The following is a 12,327-nucleotide window of genomic DNA, read 5'->3' as shown; positions in this document are numbered from 1 at the left end:
TCAAAGACTGATTTACAGACACACAAGTTAATTGGAAGATAGATTAATCAGAAATTTCAAGTTATTGAATTTCAGAGGATTGGGCCCAATTTCTTACTGCATACCTAAACATTATCTTGCAAAGCATTCATTTTACTTATCAAGAGTGAAAAAACCTATGATTCGTTTCCTTCACAACTAAGAAAGAATAAGCATCCACGTCCAAGGCATTTATTTGCCACATTGAGTTGTGGAAAATAAAAGCAAAACACTGCAGTGAATGTTCACTTCACACCGACTACATTGAGTTCATATGCTAATCACTGGTCAAGAACTGACAACACACAATATTTAATGATATTCCAATGTGAAAGATTCATGTGGTTGGAAAACAGATAAATTAATCAGACCACCGGGTGGCGCTGTCAGTGATGGCAGCCTCGCCAACTGTCGGTCTGTCTTTTCGTCTTTTTTGATAATTTTAGTGTGTTTTAAAAGTATGTGTTAATGTTCTTTGGTTTCATGTGGGGGTGTGGGAGAGCGGGTCGGGGGAAGCTTTTATTCAATCTCTTACCTTGCTGGAAATGCGATTGTTTTCAGGATCATATCTCCGGTAGCTCTGCGGCCTAAATTCATGGAGCTGGAGGCCTTGCTCGAAACTGACTTTGAGCCTCACCGCAGGGCCGTGGACTTATTATCGGAGCCTGCGATCCCTTGCCTGGGATCGACGCTCCAAACACGGCCTGCAGATTTCAACATCGAGGAGCTCGCAGTCTCGGGTAGAAACTGATGTTGGGAAGCTCCAAAGTCGCAGAAGGTTCGACTATAACCGACCCGAGGTTCGATCGGCCAGCGCGGGGAGCTGAGATTCCTCCCGAAGCGGGAGCTTGATCGCCCCGACGTGGAGGGTCCGACCGCCGGCTACGGGAGCCAAGATCGTCCAGTCAACGGAAGGCTCAAGGCCCCCGACCGCGGGAGAACAAAGAAAGGAAGAGATTTAACTTTTTTTTCGACTTCCATCACAGTGAGGAATGTGGAGGAGTCACTGTGGTGGATTTTTTTGTTAAAATGTATTTTGTGTATCTTGTCCTTTTTTTTTGGTATGACTGGATGGCAAAACAAATTCCTCGTGAGTTGCAAAACATACTTGGCTAATAAAGTATGATTATCACATCCATCTGCTACACAACATAATTTTCATAGACCGTCACCAAAAAGACAATAGACAATAGGTGCAGGAGTTGGCCATTCGACCCTTCGAGCCATTCAATGTGATCATGGCTGATCATCCACAATCAATACCCCGTTCCTGCCTTCTCCCCATATCCCCTGACTCCGCTCACTTTAAGAGCCCTATCTAGCTCTCTCTTGAAAGTATCCAGAAAACTGGCCTCCACCGCACTCGGAGGCAGAGAATTCCACACTCACAACTCTGTGAGAAAAATTGTTTCCTCATCTCTGTTCTAAATGCGGTTCATACTCTTCCCCCTTTAACCTACTGAATGAGTCATTCATTGCAAATTCGTGATTATTCTGACAAAAACAAATTACTATAAGGCTACACTGAAGATTCTACAGAAAATGAAGGTTATTGTTTTACAAATGCTACAAATGAAATCCAAAGAAGCTATGTTTGAATATACACGTTGAACAGCTGAAGTACGTCAACAATAAATTTATAGGCGGAATGTAGGGCATGATTTAATTTCACACCATGGCCACCGGAAAGAAATGAGGATAGGCAATGGAATGTACCTCTCCACTGAGTGGTTAGGAATGAGAAGGGAGGACAATATTTGCCATCCAAATCTAAAGCAATGACAGGCAGTCAGTTTATGACTTTGTCTTGGACTGAAACAAGCAAATAGATCATGGAAAATATATCAGATTCTTACCTGATCCATAAAGTCTACCGGAAGACTTGATATTGAGATTTACAGGTGTTACGCCATAGCTTTTAGACAAAAAAAAGTCAAATTAGAACAAACAAATTCATAAGATATGGAACACATTTGTTCATTTAACATTCTATCGCTAATATTTTCTTTGACAAAATTCAGTTTCACATTTTATATGAACCATGACATAAATGGATTGTGATAGTTGCACTTTATGAACTTCAATATCGTTTCCACTAAAAGGAACTTGGAGCATTCCTAAACGTATTGCCAAGTAACAAGAGGCAGCGTGCAGAATGTCAGGTTAGAATGAAAGACAAGTTTGACAAGGTTTAGGAGTCTTGGAAGACAGGAGATATTGCAATTTTACTCAAAAGGAAAAGGAACCATATGTAACATTCAGGGAGTTGAAACTGGACAAGGTCCTTGAGGGGTTAAAAAGAAGCAGGAAAGAACTTATAAGGGACATCAACCGCCTCAACTTCTCCACTCCCCTGTCTCACTCTAACCTCTCCCCCCCTGAAAGTACAGCCATCGCCTCACTCTGCAACAACCTAGACTGGGTTATCAAACCCACCGACAAGGGAGGTGCCGTGGTAGTCTGGCGCACTGATCTCTACAAAACTGAGGCCACACGCCAACTCTCGGACACCTCCTCCTACTTATCCCTGGATCATGACCTCACAGATGAGCACCAGGCCACTATCTCTAGCACCATCACTGACTTCATCAACTCTGGCTCCCTGTCCCCCAGAGCCTCCAACCTCATCATTCCCCAGCCCCACTCAGCCCGATTTTACCTTCTCCTCAAAATCCACAAACCTGACTATCCTGGTAGACCCATTGTCTCTGCCTGTTCGTGCCCTACTGAACTTATTTCCACATACCTCGACTCCATCCTATCCCCCCCTTGGTTAAATCCCTCCTGACTATGTTCAAGACACCTCAGACACTCTCCGTCGTCTCCGGGCATGCCGTTCTCTTGGTCCCCATCCCCTCATCTTCACTATGGATGTCCAGTCACTCTACACCTCCATCCCCCACCAGGAGGATCTCAAAGTCCTCCGGTTCTTCCTCAACCAGAGAACCAACCAAGCCCTGTCTACAGATACTCTCCTCCGCCTAGCGGAGTTGGTCCTTACCCTTAATAACTTTTCGTTTGACTCCTCCCATTACCTCAAAATACAAAGCGAAGCTATGGGCAGGCGCATGGGCCCCAGCTATGCCTGCCTCTTTGTAGGGTACGTCGAACAATCCTTGTTCGAGATGTACCAGGGCCCCATCCCCGACCTCTACCTCCGTTACATCGACGATTGCATTGGTGCCACCTCCTGCACCCACACACAACTCACTGACTTCATCAACTTCACTACTAACTTCCATCCAGCACTCAAATACACCTGGACCATTTCCGACAATTCCCTACCATTTCTTGACCTCACTATGTCCATAGCAGGTGATAGACTTCTGACCGACATCCACTATAAACCCACTGACTCCCATGGCTATCTAGACTACTCTTCTTCCCACCCTGCTTCCTGTAAGGACGCCATCCCCTACTCCCAATTCCTCCGTCTACGCCGCATCTGCTCCCAGGATGAGGTGTTCCACACCAGGGCATCGGAAATGTCCTCATTCTTCAGGGAACAGGGGTTCCCCTCCCCAACTATAGATGAGGCTCTCACCAGGGTCTCTTCAATACCCCGCAACACTGCTCTCTCCCCCCATCCCCCCCACTTGTAACAAGGGCAGAGTCCCCCTAGTCCTCACCTTCCACCCCACTAGCCGTCACATACAACAAATATTCCTCCGTCATTTTCGCCACCTCCAACGTGATCCCACCACTCACCACATCTTCCCATCTCCTCCTGTCTGCTTTCCACAAAGACCGCTCCCTCCATAACTCCCTGGTCAATTCTTCCCTTCCCACCCACACCACTCCCTCCCCGGGCACTTTCCGTTGCAACCGCAAAAGATGCAACACTTGTCGCTTTACCTCCCCCCACCACTCCATTCAAGGACCCAAGCAGTCGTTCCAGGTGCAACAGAAGTTCTCCTGCATCTCTCCACCTCATGTATTGCATCCGCTGCTCTAAATGTCAGCTGATCTACATCGGTGAGACCAAGCGTAGGTTTGGCGATTGTTTCGCCGAACACCTCCGCTCGGTCCGCATTAACCAACCTGATCTCCCGGCACATCAACTCCCCCTCCCATTCCGAATCCGACCTTTCTGTCCTGGGTCTCCTCCATGGCCAGAGTGAGCACCACCGGAAACAGGAGGAGCAGCACCTCATATTCCGCTTGGGCAGTCTGCACCCCAATGGCTTGAACATTGACTTCTCCAATTTCCAGTAGCCCTTGCTGTCTCCTCCCCTTCTCAGCTCTCCATCAGCCCTCTAGCTCCTCCTCTTCCTTTCCTCTTCCCGCTCACCCCCCCACCCTACATCAGTCTGAAGAAGGGGTTCGGCCTGAAACGTTGCCTATTTCCTTCACTCCATAGATGCTGCCTCACCCGCTGAGTTTCTCCAGCATTTTTGTCAACCAAGAACTTACAAGGGATTAGGAAGGCCAAAAGGGAATCATGAAATGTCCTTGACAATGGGATTAAACAGAATTCCTAGACATCTTAAATTATATTAGGAGTAAATGGACAACTAAGGGAAGCGCAGGGACACCTATGGACAAAAGATAATTTCTGCATGCCAGGATTTGTCGAGGTCTGAAATGAGCACTTTGTTTAGATATTCACCAAGGAGAAGGCATGGATGATGGCAAGATCAGGGATGGGTTAGTTAATATTCTAGGCCACATCAATATCAAGGAAGAGGTTGTATTGAAAACCACCAAGGTGCATAAGTCCCCAAGGGCCGATGGAATCAATGGATATTGAGGAAAGCAAAGAACGAGATTACAGGGGCCTTCACAGTACTCTTTTCACAGACAAGGAATCAGATGTCTGCAGAATCGCCAATGTTGTTCCTTTGTTTAAAGAGGGCAATAGGAGCAATCCAGGAAATCATAGGTTGGAGCAAAACACAAAGTGTTGGACTCAGCAGGTGTAGCAGCATCTGTGAAGGGAATGAATAGGCTACGTTTCGGGTCATGACCCTTCTTCAGAATGAGGATCCAAACCAGAAATTCTATCAATTCCCACCCCTCCCTCCAAAAATGCTGTCTGACCCACTGTGTTACTCCAGCACTTTCTCTTTTTCTCAAGATTCCAGTATCTGCAGTTCCTGTTGTCTTCACTGAGAAGTAGTCGAACCTTGCATCAATTTTAGGCATATTATTGGAGAAGATTCCTGTGGATATGATTTACTCACATTCAGAAAAGCGCCACTTCTTTTTGGGGGCGGGGGGGGGGGGGGGGGGTCTTTCAAAAAATACTTTGTGTTTTTTTGAGGAGGTGACGAAGTTGATTGATGAGGAGAGGGTCGTCTATATGGACCTTATTCAACCGGGCCCATCATGACAAACTGATCCAGAAGATTAAGTCACATAAGAACCACAGCATGTTGATAAGTCGGATAAAGCTGGCTTCGTCAAAAAAGACAGAGGGTAGCGACGGGCGGGAGGTTTGCAGTGACTAGCGATGTTCCCAAAGATCCCTCATTTGTAATTTATACATTCATATAAATAATATGAATGAAAATGTAGACGGTTTGATTGGAAGGTTTGCAGACAAGCCAAAAAATTGAGTTGTGGATGGAGGGGGGGAAGTTTGTCAAAAGTTATTGCAGTTAAATTTTGGAAAAGTAACAACACATAGTTAAATCTAGAGGTGTGTATTTGGAGGTGCCTAGAATGTACTGCTGGGCCAGGTGGAAGAAACTGATACAACTGCAATGGTGTAGAGGCATTTGTACAGACACATGAATAAACAGGGAATAGAGGGATTTGGACCATGTTCAGGAGGCTGGGTTTAGTTATATTAGCATCAGGGTCAGCACAGACATGGTGGGTTGAAGGGCCTGTTCCTGTGCTATACTATTTTATGTTCTATCTATGGGAATGTCCCCTCCTTCAACAATTTGACCTTTGTGCACCTCAAAACCCATAGCAATCATATTGATTCTTAACTGTAATGGTCGAGTAGATCTCTACACAACGAGCTGCAACAGGTCACGATCACAAAAGCAGTTTAAGATGAACATTACCATTTGCCAAATGTGCCCAAATCCTGCCTACAAATGTAAGGAATGGTAATATCAACACCACAATCAGAGCTGCAGAAAAGTACAAAGGTGGCAATGTTGTAGGGAGCGCCCAACACGGTGTCCAAACTAGACACCGGGCCCATTTAGAAAAAGTAGCTGACTTAATGAGGGAATTTACTATTAAGAATCAATGTGAGATAAAAATATGACAATAGAAGAATTCAAGGAGAAAATCATCAGCACCTCCTTCTCAGGCAAAGTAAATTTAGATAAACAAGACGTTACAGCTGTCATTGGCATCTTACAAACACATGTTCTGATAATCAATCACATGAAGGAACGTGAAGAATGAAAGGGACAGAACACAGTGTACATGCAAGTTATGTTTGTCGATCTGTGTTTGGAATACTTCAAAAGATCAAAGAGTTCATTTAAATGAACTGCATTATCCATCTCAAATGACAAATGTATTCACAAATGTAGAGCACGGGAACTTACGCATATTGTGGTGCTCCAGTTTTAATGTCCCCAATGGTGACTTGAACATCATCATCGTCATCATCACTATCACTGTCACTTTCATCCTCCCCTTCAACTGCAGGATTCTAAAGAATGAGGGAATAATTATATTTTAGAACTAAACAGAACATTTTAGAACTAAAGTCTACATTTTCAGTCAATGTAACCTCAACACTCCTATTGCAATCCTATATTGGAAGCAGGATAAAACCTTGTGTTACACATTCACATCCAAACAATTAATATACAAGGCAAAATAAGTAGGTTAGTAGAGAATAGAAAAAAAATTGTGCTGAAGATGGTGATGGATGTTTAAAGCTACAGCATAATATACATTACACTGGGAAGGTTGGGGGGGGGGCAATGCCAAATGGCTTTTAACCCTGACAAATACAGTGGTACACTTTGGGGAGACAATAGGAGGATATAAACATCAAATGGTAGGGGCATGGGGTCTATTGATTTAGCAGAGGGGGTCTTGGGGTATGAGTGCAGAGACCCATGAAAGTATCAGCAGAGCTTGATAAAGGTTCTAAAGGTATAAGGAATGCCATTATTGGCTGTGGCATTGAATGAAATATCTGGGACAACACCTTACAGCCCGAATAAACATTTGCCAGTCTGAACTTGAAGTATGCAGATCTGACTGCATTGCTATTGAAATTATGTGAATATGTTGGATAGCTGCAGAGGAGATTAACCAGGATGTGAAATGGATTGGAGCATTCTGGTTACAAGGAGAGACTCGATAGGAAGATAGGTTTCCTCTGGAGCAAAGCAGCCAACGGGTGACCTAAGAGAGATTCATAAAATAATGAGGGGGACGGTTTGGCTAAGGTAGGGGTGTCAAATACAATAAGGTATCGTTTTAAGGAGATAGATTCAAGATTCAAGAGATTTTATTGTCATGTGTTCCAGATAGGCAATGACATTCTTGCTTTGCTTCAGCACAACAGAATACAGTAGGCATGAATACAGAACAGATCAGTGTGTCCATATACCATTATATAAATATATACACACATGAATAAAAAAACAGATAAAGTGCAAATAAACAGATAATGGGCTATTAATGTTCAGAGTTTTATTTGAGTTGAGTTTAATAGCCTGATGGCTGTGGGGAAGTAGCTATTCCTGAACCTGGACATTGCAGTCTTCAGGCTCCTGTACCTTCTACCTGAAGGTACCAGGGAGATGAGTGTGTGGCCAGGATGGTGTGGGTCCTTGATGATGCTGCCAGCCTTTTTGAAGCAGCGACTGCGATAGACCCCCTCGATGGTAGGGAGGTCGGAGCCGATGATGGACAGGGCAGTGTTTACTACTTTTTGTAGTCTTTTCCTCTCCAGGGCGCACAAGTTGCCGAACCAAGCCACGATGCAACCGGTCAGCATGCTCTCTACTGTGCACCTGTAGAAGTTAGAGAGAGTCCTCCTTGACATACCGACTCTCTGTAATCTTCTCAGGAAGTAGAGGCGCTGATGTGCTTTCTTTATAATTGCATCAGTGTTCTCGAACCAGGAGAGATCTTCAGAGATGTGCACGCCCAGGAATTTGAAGCTCTTGACCCTTTCCACCGTTGATATAAACAGGACTGTGGGTCCTCATCCTACCCCTTCCAAAGTCCACAATCAGTTCCTTGGTTTTGCTAGTGTTGAGGGCCAGGTTATTGTGCTGACACCATTTGGTCAGTCGGTCGATCTCACTTCTATACTCTGACTCGTCCCCATCAGTGATAGGGAGGTTGAAAAGGGATCTGAGGGGAAAATGGATTCAACTGGAGTGTGGTTAAAATCTCGAATGCACTGCCATTCGAGATGGTCAAAGCAGATAATTTCATGACATTTAAGAAACATCCAGACAAGTATTTGAATTAACAAGGCATAATTGTCAGCATAAACTAATCAATTCCAATACAATTCACCTCAAAATTGGCATTTAGAAACTTACCATTTTCACCACACCATTCCCTCTAGCTTCTTCCATAGCAGCAGTTGGAGCAGGAGCTTCCATGCTAAAAACATGTTATAGATTAAAAACACAAGTGAAATAACAAATCTAAATAAGTATCAGAATGCAAATATAAAATAAAATTGAAAGTTTTCAAAATCATACTCAACTGAATGGCCAAATTACATACTTTTCAATGCAGGGCTCGAAATTAATGGTTGCCCGGGTGCCAATGGCCACCTAAAGTCTCTTCGGGCAACCTAAAAGCCGTGCCATTTTGCCCGGCTTGGCAAGCACCCGGGACACCTATCGTTCAACTCTGAGCAGGCCCCCCTCTCCATCTCTCTCTCTGCCAATCTCCGTCTCCGCCCGCCATCCGTATCCGTGTTCAGGCCGCCGGGACTCTGCTCTCCGCCCGCTCCTCATCCGCCTTGCGCATGCGCACTGCCACAGCCTGCACATCCTCCCCCTGCACATGCGCATAACCACAGCCAGCACATCATCGGCCGCCCTGCACATATGCACTGCCACGGCAACTGGTCGGCGCCAGGCACTTTCTCCCGCCCTTGGCATTGTGGGAGATCTGGTCGCCATTGCTGTCTGGTCGCCGCCTCGCCGAGACCGTGAAAACCAACGCAGAATCACTCCCTGCAGCTGGAGTAACTCTTGTTTCTTGGTTTCCTGGTCCTCCAAAAATATTCCAAATGAAATTTAAACTGGAGTGGACCCTCCACCACCAAACTACAAAAAATAACAGCCTATTACACTTTATCTGTTTATATATTGTGTATATATATGGTCTATGGTAAATAGACACACTGAACCTTTATCTCCTGTTCTGTATTATATTTACATATTCTGCTGTGCTGCAGCAAGCAAGAATTTCATTGTCTTATCTGCGACACAAGACAATAAAACTCTCTTGACTCTTGACTTGGACTTAAGCAAAAAAGGGTTCTTGGGAAAAAAGTACTACCTTAAATTTAGTTGCGTCTGGTTGGGTAACTATGGTAGGGTGAAGACTATTCCATGCTTTAATTGTGCGGGGGAATTCCATGGAGCAGCCAGCATCTCTGAATAGAAGAAATTGGGTGACGTTTCGGGTAGAGATCCTTCTTTAGATTTCCTCTGGTTTTAATGTTTTTAGTTTAATTTAAAGATACAGCGTGGAAACAGGCCCTTCGGCCCATCAAGTCCACGCCGACCACCGATCACCCATGCACTAGTTCTATCTCACACATTAGCGACGTAAGTCAAGAGTGTTTTATTCTCCTTACTTGCAGCAGCACAACAGAATATGGGATTAATAAATTTCTATTGTATCGTGTGTGTAGGAAGGAACTGCAGATGCTGGTTTAAACTGAAGATAGACACAAAAAGATGGAGTAACTCAACAGGTCAGAAAGCATCTCTGGACCAAAGGAAAATATTACCTTTTGAATGTAGAAGGAAACAAGAGCACCCGGAGAAAACCCATGCAATCAAAGGGAAAAGGAGTAAACTCCATACAAACAGCACCCATATTCAGGATCAATTCCGGGTCTCTGGCACTTTTAGAGAGCAACTTTATGGCCAATGTACTGCCCCATAATCTTGAACTGAATTAAAACATACAGTAGCTGTAAAGGGGGACATAGCGTCACTTGGAGATTTAAGACTGAAAATGGATAGTTTCTTTTTTTTTAGTAACTAAAGTTATCAACGTATAATTTTTTGTGTGTTGGAAAACAAAATATAGTGGCACAGCTGGTGGACTTGATGCCTCACACGCCAGAGATCCTGTCCTCGGGCACTGTCTGTGTTGAATTTGCACATTCTCCCTGCAAGCGTGTGGATTTCCTCCTAGAACCCAAAGACGCTTTGGCTTTGTAGGTTAACTTGTCTCTGTAAAATTGCCCCTAATGTGTAAGGAGTGGGTGAGGAAACTGGGATAACAGAACTTGTGTGAATTGGTAGACAAAAATGCTGGAGAAACTCAGAGGGTGACGCAGCATCTATGGAGCGAAGGAAATAGGCGACATTTCGGGTTTAGACCCTTCTTCAGACTGATGTGAGGGTGGGGGGTGGACGGGAAGAAGAAAGGAAGAGGAGGAGAGTGGACTGAAGGAGAGCTGGCAAAGGGAGGAGAAAGCAGGGACTACCTGAAATTGGAGAAGTCAATGTTCATACCGCTGGGGTGTAAACTGCCCAAGCAAAATGTGAGGTGCTGCTCCTCCAATTTACGGTGGGCCGCACTCTGGCCATGGAAGAGGCCCAGGACAGGAAGGTCAGATTCGGAATGGGAGGGGGAGTTGAATTGCTGAGCCACCGGGAGATCAGGTTGGTTATTGCGAACTGAGTGGAGGTGTTGTGTGAAGCTATCGCCAAGCCTACGCTTGGTCTCACCGAAGTTGATCAGACGCTGAATAATCCAACCACATTTTTGTTTGGAAGTGGAAAGAAATAATAGAAATTGCATTTATCGCTACATGTAAAAAGAGTTGAGATACTGTATATACTGTATTATAATTTTGCTGCATGTCATTGTGGTATATATCATGTCTTGATTGGTGAGTATGTTTATGTTTGTGACTTTATTTGAAGCAGAAATAATATGTGAATGCTTCATTGAGTATAATTCTGAATGGTAACTACGCACTTCGTCCGAGCACATTATCGCACGCGTCATGCAGGCCGTCTTAAATGGCCACTAAACTGAAAGGAAGGAAGAGGAGGACCCTGGTGAAAGCCTCCGCATCGGAGATGTCCTCGTTCTTCAGGAACGGGGGTTCCCGTCTCCTACCATAGATGAGGCTCTCACCAGGGTTTCTTCGATACCCCGTGACACTGTTCTCTCTCCCCATCCCCCCCACTCATAACAAGGGCAGAGTCCCCCTAGTCCTCACCTTCCACCCTAACAGCCGTCACGTACAACAAATAAACCTCCGTCATTTTCGCCACCTCCAACGTGACCCCACCACTCGCCACATCTTCCCATCTCCCCCGCGTATGCTTTCCGCAAAGACCTCTCTCTCCGTAACTCCCTGGTCAATTCTTCCTTTCCCACCCGTATCATCCCCTCCCCGGGCACTTTCCCTTGCAACCACAGGAAATGCTACACTTGTCGCTTTACCTCCCCCCTTGACTTCATTCAAGGACCCAAGCAGTCGTTCAAGGTGCGACAGACGTTCACCTGCACCTCCTCCAACCTCATGTATTGCATCCACTACTCTAGATGTCAGCCGATCTACATCGGTGAGACCAAGCGTAGACTGGCCGATCGCTTCGCCCAACACCTCCGCTCGGTCCGCAATAACCAACCTGATCTCTCGATGGCTCAGCACTTCAGCTTCCCCTCCCATTCCGAATCTTTCTGTCCTGGGCCTCCTCCATGGCCAGAGTGAGGACCACCGTAAATTGGAGGAGCAGCACCTCATATTTCGCTTGGGCACTTTTCACCCCAGCGGTATGAACATTGACTTCTCTAATTTCAGGTAGTTTCTACTTTCTCCTCCCCTTCTCAGCTCTCCCTCAGCCCACTGGCTCCACCTCTTCCTTTCTTCTTCCACCCCCCTCCCCCACATCAGTCTGAAGAAACGTTACCTATTTCCTTTGCTCCATAGATGCTGCCTCACCCGCTGAGTTTCTGCAACATTTTTGTCTACCTTCGATATTCCAGCATCTGCAGCTTAAACATCTAACTTTAATACTGATTTTCATCCCTGCAGATTTTGTTTGCATTTCTTCACTATTTTCGTGGTCTTTGCTGAACCTTAGATTCCACAGAGTGTGATCTTGAGTAACTGCCACTTAGGTGTTAATGTCGATGAACAACACCTTGGAGCAG

The 12,327-nt window shown here is 45.2% G+C and overlaps 1 protein-coding gene across 19 annotated transcripts in view; it reads right to left on the bottom strand.

Moving 5' to 3' along the window:
• The window catches only part of fip1l1 (factor interacting with PAPOLA and CPSF1), a 74,663-nt gene that overhangs the window by 59,084 nt on the left and 3,252 nt on the right, over window positions 1-12,327 (bottom strand). For all 19 annotated transcript variants that reach the window (XM_033028691.1, XM_033028583.1, XM_033028672.1 and 16 more), the window contains exons 3-5: window positions 8,502-8,565; window positions 6,534-6,640; window positions 1,875-1,933 (exon numbers count right to left, since the gene is read on the bottom strand). In XM_033028691.1, the coding sequence (XP_032884582.1) occupies window positions 1,875-1,933; window positions 6,534-6,640; window positions 8,502-8,565 (230 nt within the window). The remainder of the gene's footprint in view (window positions 1-1,874; window positions 1,934-6,533; window positions 6,641-8,501; window positions 8,566-12,327) is intronic.

Source organism: Amblyraja radiata, chromosome 1 (genome assembly GCF_010909765.2).
Source record: "Amblyraja radiata isolate CabotCenter1 chromosome 1, sAmbRad1.1.pri, whole genome shotgun sequence".
Taxonomy (NCBI): domain Eukaryota; kingdom Metazoa; phylum Chordata; class Chondrichthyes; order Rajiformes; family Rajidae; genus Amblyraja; species Amblyraja radiata.
Note: the sequence above shows the minus strand (reverse complement) of the source record. Positions and strands in the feature narration are given on the sequence as shown.